Raw genomic sequence first — 24339 nt, 5'->3', positions numbered from 1 at the left:
ACCATATTAACCAATCAGTCGGTTAAATCTTCGTCTTTACAATGTTTTCATTTACCTACAAGTTCATTGTTTGGCATATCCACCAACCACCCGTCCTACTTTGTACTCGGTAAAAGTTGAGACCAAATACCAAAAAGTAAACTAAAAAAAATGCCCCCAAGTCAACCCCATTATCTGTTGACCAAACAATTTTTTTTGGCCGCCGACGTATGCAAGTCCAGACCAGCTCGATCGCATCGCCGTTGCGGCCGTCAGTGCACGCACTCCACCACCGTGCTCGCCGCGCCGGGCATGTCGACGCGGCCGAGCATCGAGCCGGGCATGTCGGCGCCGCCGTCGAGCTGGATGCGCATGTCCTTGGCCTTGCTCATGTACAGCTGCTTGACGTTGCCGCCCTGGTTCTTCACCAGCCGCAGGATGCTGCGCTTGGCGTTGTCCCGGAACGGGCAATGCGAGCCGAGGAAGCCGTCGACGAGGTGGATGTACGCCTCCAGGTCGTGGCAGCACGCGGGGTCGGCGTCGGGCCGGAGGAACGGCGACGCGCGGCTGTCGAGGCGCAGCTCGCGGCCGACGTCGGCGTACCCCGGCAGCGGCAGGCTGGGCGGGAACCGCGGCACGACGTCGTGCGCGTTCACGACGCGGAGCACGCGCGCGCCACGGGCCTCCACGCGCGCCGCGAACGCGCGGTTGCCCACCCGCGGCCCGCCGAAGGAGAACACCGCCACCGGCGCCTTGGCGCGCCGGGCGACGCCGCCCGCGAGCTCGTCGGCGATGAGCACCGCGAGCGCGGCGCCCAGGCTGTGCCCGGTGACCGTGATGCTCACCTCCTCGCCCTTGTACTGGTCGAGTAGTCGGCGCACCTCGGACACGACCATCTCGGACAAGCTCGGCGAGCGGTCGCCGGCGGTCTTGTAGATGTTCCAGAAGCCGCATTCAACCTTCGCCTTGGACGCGTCTGGCGAGGCGTCGGCGTTGTTGTCGGTGGCTGGGACGAGTCCGGCGCGGACATTCTCGGCCCACTCGAGGATGGTGCAGGTGCCGCGGAGCGCGATGACGATGTCGCGGCGGCCCATGCGGCGGACCTCGGCGGGGCTGTCGCAGACGGCGACGTAGCCGACGAGGCTCGTCCGCTGCGCGGCGCAGGGCGCGGCGGCGGCGAGCCAGGTCGGGAGGCCGACGGAGGAGGTGGCGAAGAGCGGCGCCGTGACGCGGTAGGCGGCGTCCGGGAGCGGCACGCGCGCGCGGTGGCCCGGCTCGGCGTCGGGGCGGGAGAGGAAGGCGCCGTACGCGGCGTCGACGAACTCGCCGTAGCGCACGATCTCGCGGCGGAGGTCCGGGTGCAGCGGGTCGAGCAGGCCGCGCCAGCCGTCCTCGCCGTGCAGCCGGCGCCACGCCGGCGCGATGTTCCCCCGCGGCGACGGCCCGTCGGGCGCCACGGGCTGGAGCAGCCGCTCCAGCCGCCGCGGCGACATGGCGGGCGCCGCCGGGTCCTCCCTCAGGGACTCGCCCCTGGCCCGCGCGAGGAACGACGGCAGCCGCAGCAGCGGATGCTGCCTCCTCCGAGTCCCGGCGCCGACCACTGGCTCCACGGCCGCCGCAGGCGTCGCACTTTCAACGGCGGCGCCGCGGTTGCGGAAGAGCTTATCGAGGTTGGAGAGGTGCGCGGTGTTTCCCGGCGCCGCGGCGGAGGCTCTGGCGGCGGCGGGCACCGCCGGGCGGTGCAGCGTCAGCGACGGCGGCGCCGCGGCGGTGGACATGCAAGGCAAAAGTGGTAGTAGTCGCGACGGCAGGAGAGCGGCATACAAGTCGGTAACGGCGGCGAGAGCCCGGCGAAACAGGTGACCCGGCAGCTGCGAGCTCGATCACGAAAGGCCCCTTTTATAGGCCAACGCGGCGGTGGAATGAAGCTTGAGCGGATCAAGTCCACTCAGCACCTTCCTAGGGGCTTCTGTGTATACGGAGACTTTTTTTTCTTCTCTTTTTCTGTAGTGACAAAAAAAATTCTTTTTTTCTTTTTGGCGCGAAAGCAGTGAAATGCAACGATTTTTGTTCTTAAATTTTGTGACGTGACAACCTATTAATTTTTCGACGATGACGGTTTTTACGTGGTTTAAGTATTTTCTGCTTCAAAAAGCATGGGGTTTTTAGGTGGTTGGGAATGTACGGATGAGATGCTGACAGTTGCTTCATGAGTTCAGACATATCCATGTTACTATTTTTGAGTCGAGCAGTCACCCTGACTAATCCAATAGTAAAATAGGATGTGATGATGCGCCTTCAGATCAATCCATATGTCATTTTATGACGTGTAATGCCTACATTATAATTATGCAAAATTAATTCTATTGTGTAAAAATACTAGTCTATGCAAGAATGTATACTTTTTTCTATACTAGTGAGAATGTATACTTGAGTGACCTCGTCAACATGTCTTTTTTTAGTATCTTTTATATTTATCTGTTTTTCATATTGATTTATTTTCTTTTGGCGACCAAGCTTCTTTAATTTGTGGCTTCTGAGCCAGAGCAGCAGCCACACCTTGTTTAAGGCTGCTAAGAATGGCATCATTTGTCCTAACAATCTGCATAAATGCTCTGCCTATATACAAACTGACCGAGTTTTAGTTCCTCTTCAGAAAAAGGCAGCTCAGCGGTTAGTTGGTTCTTTAAAAATGCCACCGGCAGCTAGCAGTTATTTTTTTAAGAAAGGCAGATAGTCGAAGACAGCTGGTTCAAAATACGTTACTAATTCGTAGCCCTGCTACTTTTTTTTTCCCTGCACGAACAACTTTGCTGTGATCTTGACTAATGACTGGATTGAGTAAGCAGTTGTGGTTGTTGCATGTTGACCGAATGACTACACTTACGTGACCTGCAAAAACTTGGCTAGGGTTCACTCGTTCTGAAGTCAAAGGATTCTACCACTGCTCACCAATACTACACAGTACTACTTTTCAAAAGGGTCTCCGACATCCGGAGGTGACGCACCAGAAGCTCAGATGAATTGGTTTGCCGGACGGAGCTACTTGGCTTGCAAGTCTCCTGTTCTTGTGTCACCAGCCAGCTAGCTCGACTTCCTTCCGGTCCCTGTCGTCAGAATTCTTCGCTTACACGCACGTCCAGGCCACCCTTTTGGGTAATTTCCAGCAAACTGCTGCGAGATATATGTGTGATGCTAGCTTCTTCATTTTCACTTTTCTAGACAGATCAAGGTTGATCACTTGATTGATAAACTTTAGTCAAAATTATCCTTGAACATATCAACATGAACCTTGTAAATTTGGGTTTCAGTTCTTTGAATTCTAGTAGTCATTTATTTTCTTTTATGATTCTGTTTTCATGCAAATTTCCATTGTGACCTTGTCACGAACCATCATTTCTCCTTAACTTCAAACCTTTTGTACAACAAGCCAGATTCTTTTACCATACTGATCATGTTATTATTGACTTCTTACTTCGTAAAAAAAAATACAAGTCGTGTCAGAAAATTTAAACTTTGTATCTTTGACCAACGGTTAGTACAATATTAATATAAAAATGCCACTGTAGATTTATTTTTAAAATGCTTTTAGACTAGTATATTGGTTTTGCAGCTATAAATAATACATCCTGTGATAAAATAATGGTCAAAATCTAGCTTGAAGACTGAGCCAAAATGAATACATGCCTAGCATTGTTGAATGGAAGGGTTGATTTGTAGGACTTCACACTGGTCTTGATGATGACCGCTTATATGGATATATAGGTCCTACGGAAAGACTAATTAACCTTGTCAACGCAATGAGACATACGCATTTCTTGTCAAGTTAATTCCAACACCTAACCACACTAGTTACGTATAAAAAAAAATCTCATGATCCTTTAAATGAAAATTACAGCATGGAAATATTGAATCATTCATCATGCATCCAAGAGCAAATTTCGCACAATGGAATTAAGAATCTGTATTTCTCCTTTAACTTTTGAACCTTTTTTACATTGCAAAAGTTCACCTTCACAAGACAAGAAGGTAGGCTCATTCCTTTGTTCACTTATCCTTTTATATACCATGGACCAAACTTGTAGAACCGGACTACTTCACACTGGTCTTGATGACTGTTCATATGGATCGTTGGGTCCTACAAAAACACTATCCTCCATTGCTTGCCTAGGCAGGGAAGAAGAGGCATACGCGTGTAGATACGTACGCCAGTCCACTAAAGAAACGGCTTGGTCAAGTAATAAAAAAAGGGGTTCATGGTCTGTTAGTTCAAGTTCGTTTCGACTCCTACCAATAACACTTTGTTGCGTAGCCGCCATTTTTTCAAATTTTGAAGTGTACGTGTTCCGTTGGGAATGTCCAAGGTTACAGACTTGTTCCAAGGAAATGGCTTAACAAACCGGTCAATTATTTTATTTTAAAGGAAAAAAATCTTGTACCAGTATGTCTACTTGACCAGCAGCCTACCAACCTGCCTAGGTGACCCTACCTCAGCTGGATTCTGATTCCTCCCATTGGACTGGAAATTGTTGCTGGTGCTTTGCTTGCGTCATGGACTTCGTCATCATGCATCTGTATACACGTACGCTAGGTGTTTACGCAAGATTATTACTTGTGCTAATAATTCTTTCACGAAATTGAACCTTAGCCTAGGTTTTAAATATTTGTTGCTTGCGTTACTATGCATGTGTTAAGTTGTTGCTCTTGCAGTTAAACCTCCAGCTATAACTTGCAATACTGGATGTTCTACCGATTCTTGTGGGAACTGAATTCGCACCGAATACGTTTATAAAATCTTGAGTTGTTACTTGTGGAATCTTGAATTTTACTCAAATATAATGGCTGTACAAAAGCAAGTACGTACTGATATAAAATGAACTATTTTTTTTTCTTTCTTGCACTCACTTTGATTGATCATGCATATCCATTGGACCAAAACTACATCTAATGGCTCTAGTTGATTTCATCCTACTTACATCATTTCCAATACTATCTCTGTTGTGAATTGTATGATGTCCTAAAAGGCGTGTAGTCAAACTTTGCTAATTAATTTAAGAAAAAAACTATTTTCATTATTTTTCATATGGACGTATGTAATATCATTGGATCTTTCACAAAAAGTTTCACAACATATGAATTTCACAATTTTGTTACTACAATTTTGGTATAAAAATAGCTGCTGAAGTAGAAAACAAATTATGAGAACATTTTCAAAACTTTTGACTTGGCACCGTCTTCCAAACTGAACTGTGGCTATGAGGTTTCTCTTGAAATGTCGTATGTCTAAGTAAGAAACCACAATATTAATGCCGGTAGAAGTATAACATAATTACAATAGTACTGCCCCATGTTTTGCTAGGAATGCTGCAAGGCCGGCTTTATGGATCTAGTCAGTCAGTCAATGAATAGCCTTGTGCTTCTGGAGCAAGTATCAGTTCCCTTACGAAACCTCTCTCTGGAAAGCTCATTGGCGGATTCGAGTCTCTGCTTCGATGTGCGATGCGATTTGCTCGCCATTCTGCGTGGAAAAACAGTGCCTAGCTAGCTGCGCACGAATGGAAGACTGGACTAATGCTAGTCATCAGTACTTCATTGGCATAATCGAATAATTGATTTTCTTTGATTAGTTTCACTTCACCTTGCTCGAAGACTGGCTACTACTAACTGCTACCGCCTTTGGAAAGTGGCAAAGCCGTCAGCGTCAGGCAGTCCTCTGCGTGCATGCGTGACAAGTGGAACTTGACTAGAAAATAACCTAACGTGCCAACCTCGAAAAGCTTAACTCCTTTCCGGTTGGAAATTCAGCACGCAGTAGGACATTGTAGCTGGTACGCTCTTATGATGTTATGTGTGGTGTCATTACATCTATGCATGTGTTATCTTGATAGAACCGTGTGTAAACGCTTTAGTCAGGTACGCTGGCCTAATAAGGTTGGTTTCACGTCTCTGAAACCAACAATCTCTTCATATTTTTTAAATTTTATTTTTCTTTAATGAAAAACGTGCTCAGACGCGGTGGTAAATTTTTTATTATAGAAAGATCGATGGACAATAGACTTCTACTACTTTAACACTCGCAACCTCCTTCAAACCTCATAAGTGTACTTGCTTGATCTCTCTCTAATCTCATATTCTCAGCGGACAAAACCCTGAGAACAATTACGGCAGTCTGGAAGCTGTAGCATGCCCGTCCAACAATGCAAGCACAAGATGAAGACGCCGCCGTCCCCTACTTTTCAGAGGAAGGAAGGAAGGCGCATGGCAACTGCTGCTCATATATGGCATCAGCTGCTACAGCCTGAATAATCCTTGGGTCCAGCTCAGCTGTGTCGACTGCTTGCGGGTCTAGATTGGGTCGCCGGCATCTGTCTACCGCTCGTAGCTGGCATGGCACCGGCAAGATGTGTGCAGTACGTGCATCCTGACGTCGAACGACAATTATTTGAGCGGTTCAAAAAGAGAATCGGGCCCAAGAATCTAATATATAAACGATTTCGAATGTTTAGACCCTGTTTGGATCCAGTAATAATGGTAATAGTTTGCTAACTAAAAGATTAGCAAGGGCTACTTGGATCCACTTGGTAATAGGTCGTCGGATAGTCATATCCAACTATTAATTAGCATCTGTCCGCAACCTCTAAGGGCAAGTACATTGAAACCGTATAATAGGCGGTCTCATGCGATGACATATCATCTTGAGATGATTGAACAGATAACCTCTACAATAGATTGTGTCTCGTAGTATGACCATATCCCTTAATTTGTGGAATAAAAAAGAAATATTATAAATAGTATAACAACAACTCGTACAATGGTGAGTAAGCAGTTCCATAGTTCTTAATTTTAGCCTATGAGATGTTCGTGAAGCAACTACCTCGTTCTCTCCTCCTTCTCCTCCTCTCTTCTCCACATCATCAAAATCCTATAGAGATCTGCATGAAATAACCTATGAGACTGCTCACGTGTAGCAATATATTTGCCAGCTAAGTAATATAATGGACAGGATGGCCTGCTAACGCCAGAATGTCTATTGACACTGATACCATATATCTCTTAGAAGCTCTTCCATCCATATATAATATATATATATTACAAAAAGGACATACATCACACTAACACCAGGACACTAGCTCGTACTCAACCACTCACGCCGAACCCACTAGATAGATAGGTCCCCCTTTTGTCCACTTGGGCTTGGGGCTTACTCCTACACATCGAGGGAGGATCAATGCATGCATGTCCTTTGTTTGTTGGATTTCCAACACAACCAAGCACTCCTCGCATTTTTAATTGTCAACTGTGCTAGATGGTCAATCATCGTTGCATTTGCATGCATGATGCCAAAGTGGGGACACGGACTCCAATCCAAGAAGAAGAAATTAGGTCGAGCGAGAAACAGAAGCATCTAAAAATTCTATCTTTTATATATATATATATGTATATATAGGACAAGTTATATATATATATATAATCAGCCTAATCTCAAAAAAATTTTATAAAAGTCAGCGTGAAGAAAGTCCACGTAGTATACTCGCATTGTTCGCATTGTCAGGTATAAAGCGGCATGGTGACGTGGACAAGCAGGTTGGCAACCAACGAGAGTCAAGTTGCATTGGCAGTTCCGACTGCAGGTTTCACGAACGTTCCGGACAAGATCTTCTCCACCTCGGTTTCTTCGTTCTAAACGATCCTCTCGATCTCACCTGCTCTCAAGAAACATCCACACATGCAGTGTGTGGTGGGGCTTTATTCTCATAGCACTTGCAAACACACTAGTGTTCGGATTTGAACTCCCTTCTGCTGAAAATTCAGCACTTTTAAGTAACTACCTGATTATTCGTTGCAGAAAATAATAAAAAATCAGAATTGAGCATCTCCGGTAGTCTCCCTTTCCCCATTATGCTATCATTATTAAAAAAAATATGCTCCAGCAGTCTCCCGATTTGAAACACACGAATTCCTTGCACTCTTAGGGTGTGAATTTCATACAAAGTCTACACGAATTAAATTCATCCATTGCATTGTTCAAAGGCTTAGGCTTGTGTCTGGTCTCGTGCTCGTGGAACAAGTTGGACCCTGGAGACCAAGTGAATGACGGAATATGAAGCATTGCTTTCCAAGGGGAACAAATTAAAGGAACAGATGGAGCATGTCGGCGAAATGTGAAATCATCTTTAATTTGCAGCCGTAACACCTAGATATCATGCAAGTGAAGATCCAAAAAAATTTAGCCCAAATCAAAGGGTCGAAATCCATGGCCGGACGCCAAACTTGACACGAGTGCTATTTCATAGCGGCAGCATCTGTCTTTCCGAAAAGGAACAAATCTCGTTAAGATTGTTTTGACTCGCGCATGATTAATTCGGACGACTGATCATACAACAGCTATGATCACCGTGTTCACAAGAAGACGACCTCGATCGCTTTTTTACCGGAACAGCAACAAAAAAGAGTAAAAAGGGTGAAAAAGAACCCATTTTTAAGTCCGAAAGCACGTTTCCCTTCAAATAGTATCACATTTCTCGCTGGGAAAATGTGTGGCTCAGGGATTTTTTTAATATTATATTCTTTTCCAAAATACATAAACCCTGGGTTTTCATAGGTTGACTGTATACAGATGTGTGGGAATGTCTGTACGTGCATCTATACCGTATTTCTTTAAAGAAATCTTAAAAATACGGGGATGGAGAGAAATATAGAGAACTGCGCAGGACTACATGACATGTTAGCTGCTTTGTAAAACAGGGAGCTTGGGCACAGGTGATTTCATGACCCATTCCTTTCGAAGAAAATATCTACGCGTTTATTTTTTCACGACCATTTTTGCGTTTATTATTTGGCATGGGAATACAGGATAACAGTCGAATTAGACCCGTCATCTTTAGTCGCCCAAGCGGTGCCAAGCATGACATGTCACGTGTCGGTACCTAAAAGAGACGCACATGAGCTACTTATTTAACTTGACACTCAGATTTGGCGTGGAAAAACCGGCCGGCTTACCTTTTGAATTAAGACGAGGAGACAGAAAGGGAGCAAACGAACAAAAGTAGTATTTCTTTTCGTGCTGATTCTTCGTTACAGGTACACAAAGTTGCAGACAAAAAAGCGAGCTCAGCTTTGCTTGTGCGGCAGATTCGTCAAACCAAATGAAAAGAAGAACTTCTATGAAACAAGAGGATAATCCCCGACTCATCTCTTTTCTCTATTATAAAGCTACCACAACCTCTGTACAGATGTCCATGCATGCGAATATTATTTGTGGATTTGCCATCCAATGTGGTCGTCAAATTGTAGGCCCTGGTCACATAGAAGAACCATGCATGACCTTATTACCAAAAAAAAGAGAGAAAAACTTGTACAGGCTCTTCGAAAAAAAATAGGTACATCAGTATATATGAATCTGATCGTTGGGTTACTTATTATCCGTGATTTTTTTCTGCTAAATAAATTGTGCCATCAAACACAGCTCAACCTCCTACTAGGCATAGTACCACATGGAAACATGGAAAACCCAAGTAGCCCTTGCAAGCAAGCTAGTTTTTTTTTTATTAAGGGAAAAAAAACTAGCTTGCCAGTAAGGTAGTGAGTCCTGAGATCCAGTGGACCCTTGAATGAGTCACTAGCTCACTAGCTCGTCAGCTGGTAGGCCGATGATGGATCAGAATCAGATCAGAGGCCGTCGAGATCCTCTCTTGACGCCTCCACTCACTAAAAACTAAAGCACCCTACTCGTCAGGAAAGCGACGGCTGTCCGGCCGTCCGTCCGGCGAGATCAGAGAGCGTGCATGATCCATGTGTCCCGACGAAGCGCCGCGTCTGCAGAGCTTTTCACACGTTGTCCTTGTGCCAAGTGTGACCAACGACAAAAAGGAAGCTCAGTTCTCACAGTGCTGCGCTACAAGATGTTAGATGTTACGGCCTCCGGCCTAAACTAGAAGTCGGTCGTCCTAGCAGCAGCTACGCGCTCATAGTGATCAATGAGTAACACGACACAGATATGTTGCTAGTTGCTACCGTACCACCAGCCTATAAAAATCTAAAAATAGACTTTGTTCAATTATGCGTGCAGTTAAACTTAGAAAAGAGCATTTTTTTATACTTTCATTTCACTGTAAGTGTCGTTCTTAATTTTAGATCGGATGGTAAAACCATCGGTACGAATTTGTGTTGAAATGATGTTTCATGTTATCAAATTTTATTGTGTTTCATAATAATAATGTTTGAAAAAAACATATTGGTAGAAACTACACTTCCAAGATTGTTAGCACATCATTAAGAAAATTGTTGTTGGAGAGGGACTATATTGCTAATTGCCAAAGCTGTGCACCTGGAGACTGTTTGTGTCTCGTCGTACCACATCTACATGACAAACAAAGTGGATCAAAAGTGGTATTGCCCATATATTGGTTTTAGCCCTAGGAAATTCCAGAGAGATTTTGGCGTGACACCGTGGCAAAGCCACAATTTTGCAAGAATTCTTTGTGCACAAGTCAGAGCCCAATCAGCCAAGCTTGCCAGAGTTCGTGTTTCAGACAGACAGTTTGTCCTTCATTCTGAACATTTTAGGTTTCAGACAGACAGACAGACATATTGGCAAGCGGATCTCTTCATCTATTGAACATTCCTGGTTCTCTACACCTATGGAATACAATGCTACGAACCATGCTACCGACCAGACAAGCAGAATTATCTCCAGTAGGAAAAAACAGATTATTCTGAACGCAGGCATGTGATTCAGTCTACCGAGACAAATTCTTGGCAGACTTTTTTTTTTGCATACTTCAGGTCCAGTCCCAATCGGGGTCTTCCAATTTGATTGTGATCAAGCACAAAAACAGGTGGAGAGCGAGACCTTGACCACAATAGGGCAGAAGAGAAATGTTCTTTTCTAGCTTGCACACGGGCAATATTGAACATATGGTAGATCTGGCAATTTCCATCATCTTTGATTTCTATCAGATAACCAATTCCCTCTTACGGTCACATATATGAGCAGTAGTGCTATATCAACAATTTCTCTTGGTCAACAAGTTGTGTTCCTTGGTGTTGTTCATTTCAGTGGAAGAGGTCAAGTGCTGCATTTACAAGAAAGCATGGCATGACACCAAAATTATCCTTTACTTTTCGGAACATACCAATCTCTTTTTGTCTGATCATAAGCGAGTGACGAACAGCTTCCGTTGCGGTAATCCCATGACAGAACCTTCTTCATCAGGCCTCGCAGCCTCTCAGCACCAGGGCCGGGCTCAAAAACAGAGTCCTCACCCCTAGACAAGCATGGATCAGCCCCTCCTTCTGAGGTCCCATCACACCACGCTCCTGGGGTGAACCGACCCTCCGAGCGGTGCAAAAGTTCACGGTCGATCTTGTCCAGGACCTTGTCGTCCTTGGGAAATTTCCGTGCAAATGGCGCACCACTCTTCACCATTTTGTTGAAGTCCTTCATTGAGAGGATCAGTGGGTGCTGCTTTGGAGGGTAGTCCCAAGCGATGTAGTGCAGATCATGGCTAACTGCAGTGCCCCGAAAATCATTAGAGTTGCAGATGACAGTTTGGAAATAGCCTTCTGGTGAGGAGATGAAGTTGACGTAGTACATCAGGAGGTTTCGTGGGAGATTATCCCAACCCCATATACAGTACTCGAGGAAGGATTTTGTGAGCATTATCCAAGCAGAACCTGTCATCAAACATAGGGAGACCATTATCTTAGCATGGACTAAGGGTGAAGAAACATAGCAATATTCTATACAACTACCAAGATGTATATATTTAAATGCTTGTGTTTTACATAATTCAATTCAGCACGTGATGAAAAAAAAGAAAATGAGAGTCCTACCTATGCATGGTCAATCAGAAGAATTGATCATTTCAAAAATCAAATAAGAAAACCAGCACCGTAACCAAATTCTAAGGTCTCAGTCCAAATATCTTGACCACAAAACTCCAGGCCAATACTTCAATCAGCAGTGACTATTCTTCCCCTATTTCCCAGAAAATTCCAAATCTCCATAACTACCAGGGGGGACATGGACACAGGGGAGTGCAGGTAGCATAACTGATTATAGCAATTGTCTGAAGGACAGAAAGAATTCACAAAGAACAAAAAAGAAAAAAAAGAAACAAACAGATATCGACCAAAAGTTTGAATTGACAATCCTTACTAAAAAAGTTTGAATTCACATGGCTCCATATGAATTAACAAATTGCAGCCGTACTGTGTCCAGACAGCAATACTCTGCTAGCTTAAGAGGTGCTTGGGATCTGCTACAATCAAATGTGCCCAAACATGCTTTTATGGTTAACTATATGTAAACCAACAGATATGAAGGTTAAGCTATTATGCAAAGTAGTATGCAAAATTGATAGTGGCTTCAAGCCCACACTCATTCTACACATGAATGTATCACTACCTTATGGAGTTATGGATATATTTGTTTCAGAATGCCTATGGGATAAATATTGAAATTGAGAACCAGGCCTACCGGTATATAATTTGAAAGATGTTGGCAATTCCCTCCGCTCAGTAGTCATAGTAAGGTCAAACTTTTTTGATAGATAGAGCCCTGGATCCAGAACGATTGGTTTTGCCCTTATATTACTGTGATAGAACCAGAAAAACATCAGAAAATGGTAGAGGATAAAAGGAAATAAAGAGTGTGCTGTACAAAGTGAACAAATTGACAAATGAGTAAGGAAACTTACACTTTCCACCCAGATAACTGAAAGTGCTCTATAAAATTAAGATTTCTTGGCAAAGAAGAGAACACATGAAGTATATCTGCACATAGACGAGCATTTAGGTTTGAACCATACAAGTACAGTAACTTCCGGAGCTATATAAGGGCGCATGCTCAAATGAATGATGAATGCTGATCGTAATTCTGCCTTTCCATGTGAAAACTGTTTTACGAATATAAGCGTCTGAAGATTAGAAAATTATTAAATGTGCCTGTTATCTCACCGATCAATGTCTATTATATAGAATTCGAGGTCCTGCTACTTGGTGCAAGCTACGACAATTAAGAGGCAACCTACCGAAACTGGATAATTCGAAATTATGCTTAAAGTCTGCTAAAATCTTCATTCTGTATAATTTAAGGTTCAGGTTAACTGAACCATGTTCAGATGAGCTGTTAAAACAAATCCCGCAGAGTTTCGCAAGATGACAATTTATAGAAAAAGAAGTGGACGGATTAGGTTGACATCAGGGAAACAGTGTATTCTGTTTGTTGACACTTAACCCTAAACAGGTGTTCATATGCAAAGATAAAGCAAAATAAATCTAGTGCAAACTACTTCTCCAGAGGGGTTGTAAGCTATGACTATGGTGCCTATGCTAAACTTGAATCCTCTGAAACATTTTAAATTTCCATTGCTTGCTTTTGGTGATGTTATGAACCAGACTATAAAAACAAATTTGCAACAGGTAAACCATGTAAGAATTTTTAGATGTCACATACAGTAAATGATTGTGGCCCCTGGAAAATTGAAGAAAATAATTAGCTGAAGAACACTGACCATCTTGTGTCATGAGCGGGTAATCCGAGGCGCTGAGATTGATGAACCAGTCCCAGTCGAGCCCCTCCTTGAGGAGGATGGCCACGGCGTGCAGCGTGCAGGCGACCATGGTGGGCCCCTTGTAGGTGACGAGGTTGCCCTTGGCGATGACCCTGACGTTCCCGACCTGGCTGAACATGGGGTCGCCCTTGACGTACATCGCGAGGTCGATCCGCTCCCGCGGCGGCGCCTCCAGGTCGAGGTGCAGGATGTACTGGTTGCGCGGGTGGTAGATGGCCTGCAGCGTTCGCCGCATCCGCAGGCCGTCCCCCTTGGTGCCCTCGAGGAGGTACGCGATCCGCGGCGGCTCGGCGTCGGAGTCGTCCGAGTTGACGGCGGCGTCGTCGGGGTTCTCGTCATCAGCGGCGGCGTCGCCGCCCAGCAGCCGGTCCTTGATCCCGGCCTCGACGGAGCGGGCGCCGTCGCCGGGCGACGAGCCGTCGTCCCAGTCGGCGAGAGAGACCACGTCGAACAGGGCCGCGTCGCCGTCGCCGCCGCCGGGGTAGGGCGGCGAGAAGAGCCCGCAGGCGGCGGCGAGCAAGAGCGTGGCCGTGACGAGCAGGCTCGCGAGGAAGGGGAGCAGCCACCGGCGGTCACTGAACGGCCGCGCGGGGCCGGAGCTGAGCCCCCAATTCTTCCTCATTTCCTTGGCAAGTGCGCCCTCCTCCTCCTTTAGCTCAATTGAAGCTCCCTAGATCCCATTTTTCGGAGTAAGTTCTTCCGGCGATGTCTCGATTGCAGGGGAATTGCTCACCGCGAGGAGCAAGATCTGCACCCAGATGCGCTCAGAAGGAGCGGAATCCTCGACCGTAATCTAGGAATTCCAAGAGCGATTGTGCTCACCAGTGTGCTCACCAACTCCCGCTCGCCACAAACGAGTGCCCCGGCGAGCCGGCAGCGAGCAGCCACCGCGTCGGCGCCGCGCGCGCGGGCAAAGACGGCACGATCCCGCTCCGGCAGCGCCCAAGGAGGTCGAGCTCGCGAGGCCGCGGCGCGCGGGCCGTTCAGCGCGGCTTGGCTCCGCCCCGGTGAACCGGTTCGCGGCGCGGCGGCGCTGATCTCTCCTCGGTTGGCGGTGGCAGCTTGTGCTGAAGCTCTCAGTCTGTGAGCACCAGCTGGCTGTTGGTTGCTGTGGTCAACTTACACAGGCCACCGGGCTTGGGCCCATCCGCCGAATGGGCTAAGCACAAAATGTTTGCTCTTCCAGAAGCCCGCCCGGGCGTAACAGTTGGGCTGGGACGAAAATTTCATGGGCCGGACCAGGAAAGTAGCCAACGAAGTAACCTCATCTTCATCCCTCGTGCGAGGGCCCACGTTGCGCACGAGCGGGGCACCTCGCCGCATTCCCACGTCACTGCAAAGAGTTCATACCCTTGTCATTGTCAGCTGGGCCACCTCCCCGCCCCGTTCTCATGCGCGAAAGAAAAGCGCAAAGTCAACAGCCTCCAATCCAACACTGACTTGTGGGCCGAAAAGCAGCAGACCCCACGTCAGTTACCGCGCAGCACGCCGCTTTCAACGGTGCCCGCGTTCCCTCACGGGCAACCTGGCCCCACCTGTCATCTTCATCCACATCCCCAATTCAGTTCCCACCCACCCTCCTTCCCCTCTCCCCAAACCAAACCCGACGCGGCGCGGCATCCCCACCAAAACCCCCCGCCCGCCGCCCGGCGGCGCCTCGATCCCGGGGCGATGTCGCCGTCGCCGCAGCGCCGGCCGCAGCGCCGCGCGGCGTCGTCGCGCCCGGCGTCGTACGACGAGTCCCTCGTCGACGCCGCGCTGCAGGCCTACCTCGGCGACGCCCCCTCGCGGCGGGTGCGGCGCCTGCGCCGCCTCTCGGCGGAGGAGCGGCAGCGGGAGACGGAGACGGAGGCGCTCATCGCGCTCTCGCTGGGTTTCCCCATCGACGAGCTGCTCCCCGAGGAGCGGCCCCTCCTGCCCGCCCACATCGCCGACGCGCCCAACGACTATATCGTCGTCCGCAACCACATCCTCGCCTCCTGGCGCGCCGACCCGGGCGCGCCGCTGCCCCGCGCGCGCATCCTCGAGACCGTCGCCGCCTCCTACGACCACCTCGTCGCCGCCGCGCACGGGTTCCTCGCCCGCGAGGGCCACATCAACTTCGGCGTGTCCGCCGCCTTCCCCGCCGCGCCGCCCCCGGACGCCGCGCTCCAGGGCCCTGCCGCCTCGGGCGCTTCCGTCATCGTCGTCGGCGCGGGGCTAGCGGGGCTCGCCGCCGCGCGACAGCTGCTCCGCTTCGGCCTCCGGGTGCTCGTCCTCGAGGGCCGCGCGCGCCCCGGCGGCCGAGTCTACACGTCCCGCCTAGGTGGGGACAAGGCCGCCGTCGAGCTCGGCGGCAGCGTTATCACCGGAATCCACGCCAATCCGCTCGGCGTGCTCGCGCGGCAGCTTAGCATCCCGCTGCACAAGGTGCGGGACCGCTGCCCGCTCTACTACCCGGACGGCCGGACCGTGGAGACCAGGCTGGACAGGAGCATCGATCTGGTGTTCAACACGCTTCTCGACCATGCCACCAGGCTCCGGGAGTTTCTGAATGAGGCTGCGGAGAGGATCTCGCTGGGGGAGGGCATCGAGAAGATCAGAAGGCTGTACCATGTGGCCAGGACGGACGACGAGCGGATGGTTTTGGATTGGCATTTGGCAAATCTGGAATTCTCCAATGCTGGTTGCCTGTCAGAGCTCTCGCTCGCACATTGGGACCAAGACGATCCTTATGAGATGGGGGGAGATCATTGCTTCTTAGCTGGAGGGAATTCCCGGCTCATACATGCATTGTGTGATGGTGTGCCCGTGTTGTATGAGAAGACAGTGAAGCGAATTGAGCATGGAGCGGATGGGGTTAGTGTCACAGCGGAAGGAGGGCAGGTTTTCCAGGCTGACATGGTTTTGTGCACTGTACCCCTTGGGGTGCTCAAGAGTGGGAGCATTGTGTTCGACCCAGAGTTGCCTGAGCATAAGCTTGGGGCAGTACAGAGGTTGGGGTTTGGGTTGCTGAACAAGGTGGCCATGGTGTTTCGCCACATATTCTGGGATGAGGATATCGATACATTTGGGTGTTTGAATAAGGAGAGTAGCAAGCGTGGGGAGTACTTTCTCTTCTATAGCTACCACACTGTCTCTGGTGGAGCAGTGCTTATTGCACTTGTGGCTGGAGAGGCTGCTTTGGAGTTTGAAAAGGTCGATCCTGTTGTTGCACTTCACCGAGTACTTGCCATTCTTAGAGGTAAACTCTAAAACTAATACATGGTCACGTTTATTTTCATTAGCTTTTAATTTCAACTGAAACTCTAATTGGAACTCCAAGCATCATTCAAAATTGAAAGAAATTGCTTTCCAACACAATAGCCAAATGTTGTCTGCCTGCTTTGCTTGGTATATGCTAGTACAAGTGCATTGGGATTTTTAAGACAAGTGAATACTTCGTGTTTCTGTGCGAATACGATGACTGATACCCAAGTGGAAATATATAAATGATGTGTCTTGCATGTTACCGGATGCCTGATCAGAGTGTACTTGTTTCTCAATTCATAACTAATTGTAGTTCCTTGGGCTGATTTAGGATTATATTTAAATGATGATACAACAGTTGGGTCTGCTGTATTAATATAAGTAGGTGCTTTTAGCATGCAAGTTCACATTGTAACTACTTGATTCATTCACACTTCACACTCCTTAGTTATTAGTGGCACTTGTGCTGATTTAAGTTGAAAGTCTTGTGCTGATTTAAGTTGAAAGTCTTTTGAATGAATTCGTGTTTGTGTCTGTTGAACCATTTACCCTTTTAAGCATTGTATCATAACATTTTCTAAATGTGGCCTAACTATCTTAAATATTGAGTGTTGCCACAATAGATGTCTGGTAATGATCAAGGTGAGTAGGTGACTAATGAGGTAGCTTTTGATGTACTTGTATTATGATACGATTTTTTCTACATAATGAGTTTTTAGTACAACGAAACATAGGCTCACTAGGGTTATGACTCTGGAATTGGCAGAGCAAGCTGACCAATCGTCTTTGAGCTTGTAATCTTTTGGCCAAACATTCTTTATAATCAAAGGCAATAAGACTATCTGACCCCTGAAACTATTAGCATGCCTTACTTTACCCCATAAACTACCAAACCAATCTTAATAGCTCATTGATTAGAAACCGGTGCAAGCACTCCCTAGAAGCTTTTGTGGACAGAGATGGATTATGCAGATTAAGTCCAACCCCCTGGATGGGCATCCCTGCCAATTGATTCCAATTGCTGCCTATCCAAACAGAGCATATGGTGGTTCAGAAGGTGGCTTTGCCACCGTGGAAGATGACATGACAGGGTTCAACAAATCAAAGTTCCCATCAGACTGGCCTGTGTCTCAGGACCGTTCTTTATCCTCTACCCTTCCACAGTTGCTTAGGTCCAACCTTAGTATATCCATCCTCTACCCTCTACTGTTCCACGGCATTGATTATGGTGGGGGGCTAATGGGGCTTCTGGATGGGGAGATGCTGTGCGGTAAGGGTGGAAGTGTGACCGAGTCGTAGCCATGTCATCTGCAGTGATGGAATAAACACCTAAGAGGTTTATATTTTCCAGTTTTATAAATTGAAGAAATTTGTAATTCATGTTTTGCAGTTCTCTAATATAGCTCTTTGATTAGGAACTAGAGTTGGAAGTTTTTTTTTTGTCACAATACAAACTTCTTGGGTTCAAACTGGCACTAAGGCCCCTGTTCTGCATATACCCCATTTAGTTATTGTTTATATGATACAAATATGTATTACAAAATGGCTGCTTTGGGGGGAAAACAAGACAGAAAAGGAGAGTAAAATATATATTAAGTATTTTTTAAGAATTATTTGAATAGCTACTCTTTTAGCTGAGATAAATGGCGTGATCAAACATAAACAATCCTTTTGGTGTGTGAGAATATAAAAATCAGGACAAGAATATGTGCAAAATATTGAGTTGCATGTACCAACCAATTTAACCCAAAAGCTTAAGCTGGTAAGGAAAGGTGGGCAATTCACTTGTACTTCAAACACTCACCCTCACGTGCAGGCTCCCTCAGGCCTCAAACATGGAAATTAGGAGTCGGCAGCAATTATTTATTTAATCGCGCCCACCAGGATTCGAGCTCGAGACCTCTAGCTTTGATACCATATTGAGTTGCATGCACCAACCAGTTTAACCCAAAAGCTTAAGCTGATAGGGAAAGGTGGGCAATTCACTTATACTTCAAACACAAAAGAAGATGGTATTGTTTAGAACATTGAATAATGTTTAATGGATGCTTTGGTTATAAAGATTGCAACTAAAAAGAATGTTATTTTTAGCTTGTCTTCTGTTACATTGTTGGGTGCATCTCTTGTGCAAGTCCATGAGCATAAAAGTCAAGAATAAGCACATATTGTTTATGATATTTTCTTTCATATAATAAATAATGAACATATTATTTATGATATTTTCCAGGTATCTATGGTCCAAAAGGTGTTACTGTTCCTGATCCCATTCAGTCGGTTTGCACAAGATGGGGTAGTGATCCTTTTTGCTGGGGTTCATACTCCCACATCAGAGTTGGGTCTTCTGGTGCCGACTACGATATTCTTGCTGAGAGTGTGAATGATCGGCTCTTCTTTGCTGGAGAAGCCACGATTCGTGCGTACCCTGCAACGATGCATGGAGCCTTGTTGAGCGGATTAAGAGAAGCTTCCAAAATTCATCGTGCAGCAGAGAGCATAATGAATTCTGACCAGAAGAAGTATTTCCTGCCTAAAAGCCTGAGACCACCAAATGGTGCCCTTGAAGATCTTTTCTCCGAGCCAGATCTTGCATTCGGGATATTCTCATTCGTGTTCTCCTCAGTGACACTTGATGATCCTGAGGCTCCGGGACTAGCCCGGATTTCACTCGACAAAATTTTGCTCCTGCAGCCCAAGAATCATGAGCCCAAAGAAGATGAAAAGGTTCATGACCCTGCAGCTGAGAAAATCGTCCTTCAGACCTTCCATTTGTATGCCACCGTCTTCCGAGAGCAGGCCGATCGGCTGCAAAATTCAAGCAACGACGACAAAGGTAGGTTAGGATTGTTATGCAAGGATCTCGGTGTAAAGCTGATGGGCTATGATAGTACGTGTGATGTATGTAGCGATATGATCTCGAGCATCTTGAGCGCACGGAAAGCCAGGAAACGGCTGCAGCGCCCGAAGAACTTCAACATCTCGCATTGATCTGTATTCTGTACCATCTCCTTTGCCCTCTTGTAGAACAGAAGCATTCTTTTGTTAGATCCGAAGAACTGGCTGGTGGAGCTCGGATTTGTTCTCTACACGCATTGAGCTCTCACTTGTAACTTGTAAATTATCAAGTCATGTAACTTTAGGCTAGAGTTGAGTGCTAAACTTTAGCACATATTAGCACTCATACCCTTGTTAATGTTTTTAGTCTTAGCTAAAGTTTGTTGGAACTCTTGTTTGTTGAAACTAGTGCTAAAGTTTAGCACTTTTGGGCATTATCACTTGGATGTTGGATCCAAACACCCCCAAAGTTTTGTGAATCAACTTCAGGCGCTGGTGTTTTCTCTATACCTTTCTTACTGGATGTAGTTGGAAATCCGAGTATGACTTGTGCGTAGACTCGTTCATCCTGCAGTTCCATTTGGGATAGCTTGTAATCCTACAGGTTCATAACAAAGTGGTCAGTGCAATACATACTCTTTGCCTAATTAAACATCGGTTGACTTCACCTAAAATTTTAGTGGATTGAAGTAATCGATGCAAGTGTGCGATTCTCCTGATATATTTAGTGGTAAGGTCTGTTTGGAGGAGCTAAAAAGTTGAGTGCTAAACACTACTCATGCACGTGCTAAAGTTTTTAGTCTTAGCTAAAGTTTAGCTCATCCTATTAGCACTCATGTTTGGATGAGCCAGTGCTAAAGTTTAGCACTTTTATCTATTAACATTTGGATTCAAATGGAGCCTTCAAGCTGTGAGTTGCAACGCTTACTATTTGAACCACTGCAGAGTGTCAGAGTACAGACGAGTGTTACTGTTACTAGAGCTGAAGCCAATAGCCAAACAGCCATGCAAGACGCGCTCATCTTCTTCTTGCTCCCCTTGACGCTCCTCCTCGTCCACATCGTCAGCCGTCTCCGGCTCCGGCATGCACCGACGCGCAAGGCAGCCTACGCGCGGCTCGCCGCCGCCAGGTCGGCGCTCCTAAGGATGCTCCACACTCTCGGCCTCGGCCAGCCGGATGTCTACGTCACCGACCGTTTCGCCACGCACCGCCTGCTCGTCCGCGGCGCCGCCGCCGGCGGCGCGTTCTCGGACCGCCCTCCGTCCATCGTTCCCAGCGCCGTGCTCTCGCGCCGCCGCCACTACAACATCAACTCGGCGCCGTACGGCCCGCTCTGGCGCGCCGTCCGCCGCAACCTCACCTCCGAGATCCTCCACCCGTCGCGCCTCCACCGGTACGGCCCCGCCCGCCGCCGCGCGCTCGGCGGTCTCGTCGCCGACCTCGACCGGCAGCGCGCGTCCGGCGGCGTTGTGCTCGCCGTCGAGAGCCTGCGCGAGGCCAAGTTCGGGCTGCTGGCCGCGATGTGCTTCGGCGGCGGCGTCGACGCGGGCCTCGTGCGCGCCATGGCCGACACCCAGGACGACCTCGTCCAGTTCTTCCTCGGGCTGCGTGTCTTCGCCACGCTACCCGCGGTCACCGGGCTCATCTACCGGAACCGGTGGAGGAAGCTGGTCGAGCTCCGGAGGTAGCAGGAGCAGACGTACCTTCCGCTCATCGACGCCCGTCGCGACCGGGCCAGCCGCCACGGCGAGGCCTCGTTGTACGTGGACACGCTTGTCGACCTCCGCGTCTCGCGGTCTCGGACGAGCACGCCGCCTCGGCCGGCACCCGTCGCAGGCTTCGGCGGCAGCAGCGGAGGCTCACTGACGGTGAGCTCGTGGGGCTCTGCTCCGAGTTTCTTGGCGCCAGCACGGAGCCCGCCGACGCGGCGCTGCAGTGGATCATGGCGAACCTGGTGAAACGGTCGGACGTGCAGCGCGCGCTCCGGAAGGAGATCGACGCCGCCGTGGGCGCGGACGCCGATGAGGTCGGCGAGGAGGTTCTCGGGAGGCTGGAGTACCTCAACGCCGTCATCATGGAAGGGCTCCGGCTGCACCCCACCGTGCCAATGGTGCTTCGTCAGGTGAGAATTAGTGTTAATCTTAATCCATCCAAAGTTTAGTGCTTCAACTCGTCGTGCAAGCCTATAAATCTCTCTCGACAAGGTGATGGCCGAGGACCATGTCGTGCTGGACGGCCGGCGCCTCCCGGCGGGCACGGCGGTGCACTTCCCGTTGGCGAGGCTGGCGCGGGACAAGACGGCGTGGGCCGACCCGCGTGAGTTCCGGCCGGAGAGGTTCCTTGCCGGCGGCGAGGGCGAGGGCGAGGGCGTGAACCTGGTGGCGGCCGGGGCAGCGCGGGGGAGATCAGGATGATGCCGTTCGGCGGCGGGCGGAGGATCTGCCCGGGCATGGCGTCGCCGTGCTCCACCTCGGCTACTTCGTGGCCAACCTGGTGAGGGAGTTCGAGTGGGCGGAGGCGGAGGGCGACCGTTGACCTGCGGCCGCACCTCGGGTTCTTCACAATCATGAACCGGCCGCTGCGTGCGCGTCTCATTCGGCGCCGGGAGGCCATGTCGTGCGGCTAAAATTAAGAATGAACCTGAAATTTGCGTTAACATAATAAATATGTAATCTAAATGTTTCTTTTCGCACAATCTAATAGAAAATATTGTCATTGGCTTTTGAGTACAATTGGTTTGCAGTTATGTGACAACTTGCACGCATGCTTAGGGCCAGTTTGGCAGTGCTTCAGTTATTATAATAACACTCTGTTTCGATTACGGCTCCCGTGAAGCAGATTTTTTTATTTCTCCGATTTGTCTAGTTGAAAATATTTAGTAAAACAGTTTCTCTTAGTTGTTTAAAATATATTAAAATGTCAAATGTCCATAATATCATGATACAAAGAAAACGGCTTTTCTCGCGATCCCCTCCTGAGGATACCGATGGCAAATGACAGAAAGAAATTATGGGAAGTTATTATTGAAGGTTTTAAAGGGTTTCACCGCTAACGCAACGGGTGTTTGGTACAGCTTCAACAGAAGCTGCCAAGAGAGTCGGAGCTGGAGTCCTTCCAAAAAGTTCCTTAGCTTATCATTGCCACGAACACATTGGCACTAGCTACTAGTGAATTGTACTTAACAAAAGGACTTTAATCACATGATCTGTAATTCCTCGCACGCCAACCAAGCTGGCTTAGCTGCCCATCAGTTGCACTAACTTGCTACCAAGAAACGCCTTCAAATACACGCCGGCATCACGGGCCACGGCACTACAACCACCACGTCCATCCTCACGCCACGCCCACCACGACCATGGCCAAAGCAGCAAGAACCATCCACTCTCTCCTCTTCCTCACCGTTCTCATCTCGCCGCTCGCCACCCTCGGCGCGGATGGCGTCAGCCGGCCGTGCCCTCGTGCCCCGTCGATGACCGCCGAGCGCGCGTGCACCGCGGTCTCCGGGACGCGCCGCATGCGGGAGCTCTGCCTTCGCACGCTTCGCGCCGGCGCGGGCGCCGGCGCCGCAGTGCCCGTCACCCGCCACGCCGCGGCGGCCGTGCGCGCCGCGCTCGGCTCCTACGCCGCCACGGTGGCCGCGGCGACGTCGCTGCTCGACGGCGGCGCGGTGCCGGCCGACGACGAGAAGGCCGCGTTCGGCGCCTGCATGGTGGGCTATGGGCGCGCCCGCATGGCCATGGCGCGCGTCGCCGCCGACCTGGCGGACGGCTGCGACGGGGCCGCGGACCTCAGGGCGGGCTACACGGCGGGGCTCCGCGGCATGGACGGCTGCAGGAGGGGCCTGCTCGGTTACCCGGCGTCGCCGCTGTACGCCAGGAACCTCGCCGACCGGAACGTGACCTTGCTCGCCGCCTTGCTCTGCAGCCTGGTGCCGGCGCCGCTGGCTTGAGCTTGTGAATGGGTAGTCACTGGAACTGGACAGAGAGCATCCGGTTGTATAGCCTTAGCTTGTTGATTGGTCTAACCAGGCGAGCGATAAATGTGCCATGTTTTGCCATTTTGGGATCTTTGTCTCGGATGACTGTGAATGTTATTGGTTAGATTAATTTCTTAATTAGCCCGGCAGCGGAGCCCATCATTTTATTCGTAATCGGGTCAAATAAAAGAAGAGAGGGTTTGATTTCAAATACAGAATACTGTCACTGAAATTTACAAACTAGATGTCTTGATGTCCAATCTTTTCGAATGTCTGGTTTGTTTTGAACCTATATATGTTGTCCTCTGCGGACCTGTTTGGTATTGGAGTGTCCGCCACTCATTTCTAAGGAAGAAGAGATCGCGTTAGGGGAGTTTCTTCTTCACCTCTGCCCAAGCTATCTCAAATGTTGAGGCTTATGTTTGGTTCCCTGTACGAAAGTTTGGGGCCTGTTTAGATCATTTTGCAAAAATGCAAAATTTTTTTTCCAAAGGAATCTTACCAATTTGAAGTACTAAATGAAGTCTATTTACAAAACTTTTTGCATGGATGGGTTGTAAATCACGAGACGAATCTAATGATGCTAATTAATCCATGATTAAGCAATAACTAGCGGATGGTTACTGTAGCATCACTGTTGCAAAACATGGATTAAGTAGGCTCATTAGATTCGTCTCGCGATTTACAACCCATCCATGCAAAAAGTTTTGTAAATAGACTTCATTTAATACTTCAAATTAGTAAGA

At 48.5% G+C, this 24339-nt stretch overlaps 4 protein-coding genes and 1 pseudogene across 4 annotated transcripts; 3 read left to right on the top strand and 2 right to left on the bottom strand.

Moving 5' to 3' along the window:
• Positions 1-1834, bottom strand: LOC112897579 (phospholipase A1-Ibeta2, chloroplastic-like). Its single transcript, XM_025965913.1, has one exon. The coding sequence runs from the start codon at positions 1755-1757 to the stop codon at positions 252-254; it is 1506 nt and encodes a 501-aa protein (XP_025821698.1). The 5' UTR covers positions 1758-1834; the 3' UTR covers positions 1-251.
• An 8609-nt stretch (positions 1835-10443) lies between these two features.
• On the bottom strand, positions 10444-14633 carry LOC112897988 (beta-glucuronosyltransferase GlcAT14B-like). The gene is made up of 5 exons (XM_025966395.1): positions 14379-14633; positions 13497-14304; positions 12681-12756; positions 12461-12576; positions 10444-11655 (listed from the first exon to the last, which is right to left on the bottom strand). The coding sequence occupies exons 2-5, from the start codon at positions 14176-14178 to the stop codon at positions 11090-11092; spliced, it is 1440 nt and encodes a 479-aa protein (XP_025822180.1). The 5' UTR covers positions 14179-14304; positions 14379-14633; the 3' UTR covers positions 10444-11089.
• Positions 14634-15147: 514 nt separating this feature from the next.
• On the top strand, positions 15148-20085 carry LOC112897685 (lysine-specific histone demethylase 1 homolog 2). The gene is made up of 2 exons (XM_025966039.1): positions 15148-16779; positions 19012-20085. The coding sequence occupies exons 1-2, from the start codon at positions 15228-15230 to the stop codon at positions 19767-19769; spliced, it is 2310 nt and encodes a 769-aa protein (XP_025821824.1). The 5' UTR covers positions 15148-15227; the 3' UTR covers positions 19770-20085.
• Positions 20086-20621: 536 nt separating this feature from the next.
• LOC112896844 lies at positions 20622-22243 on the top strand (annotated as a pseudogene).
• An 825-nt stretch (positions 22244-23068) lies between these two features.
• Positions 23069-23777, top strand: LOC112896240. Its single transcript, XM_025964160.1, has one exon. The coding sequence runs from the start codon at positions 23087-23089 to the stop codon at positions 23564-23566; it is 480 nt and encodes a 159-aa protein (XP_025819945.1). The 5' UTR covers positions 23069-23086; the 3' UTR covers positions 23567-23777.
• The last annotated feature ends 562 nt before the right edge of the window (positions 23778-24339 follow it).

Source organism: Panicum hallii, chromosome 6 (genome assembly GCF_002211085.1).
Source record: "Panicum hallii strain FIL2 chromosome 6, PHallii_v3.1, whole genome shotgun sequence".
NCBI classification, from domain to species: Eukaryota; Viridiplantae; Streptophyta; class Magnoliopsida; order Poales; family Poaceae; genus Panicum; species Panicum hallii.
Note: the sequence above shows the minus strand (reverse complement) of the source record. Positions and strands in the feature narration are given on the sequence as shown.

Coding starts and splice junctions, on each gene's coding strand:
- LOC112897579 (XM_025965913.1), bottom strand. CDS start 1,757: ATGTCCACCGCCGCGGCGCCGCCGTCGCTGACGCTGCACCGCCCGGCG.
- LOC112897988 (XM_025966395.1), bottom strand. CDS start 14,178: ATGAGGAAGAATTGGGGGCTCAGCTCCGGCCCCGCGCGGCCGTTCAGT. Junction 12,757..13,496: donor CCCGCTCATGACACAAGATG/GTCAGTGTTCTT, acceptor GTCTATGTGCAG/ATATACTTCATGTGTTCTCT. Junction 12,577..12,680: donor CAGTTATCTGGGTGGAAAGT/GTAAGTTTCCTT, acceptor GTTCTATCACAG/TAATATAAGGGCAAAACCAA.
- LOC112897685 (XM_025966039.1), top strand. CDS start 15,228: ATGTCGCCGTCGCCGCAGCGCCGGCCGCAGCGCCGCGCGGCGTCGTCG. Junction 16,780..19,011: donor AGTACTTGCCATTCTTAGAG/GTAAACTCTAAA, acceptor GATATTTTCCAG/GTATCTATGGTCCAAAAGGT.
- LOC112896240 (XM_025964160.1), top strand. CDS start 23,087: ATGACCGCCGAGCGCGCGTGCACCGCGGTCTCCGGGACGCGCCGCATG.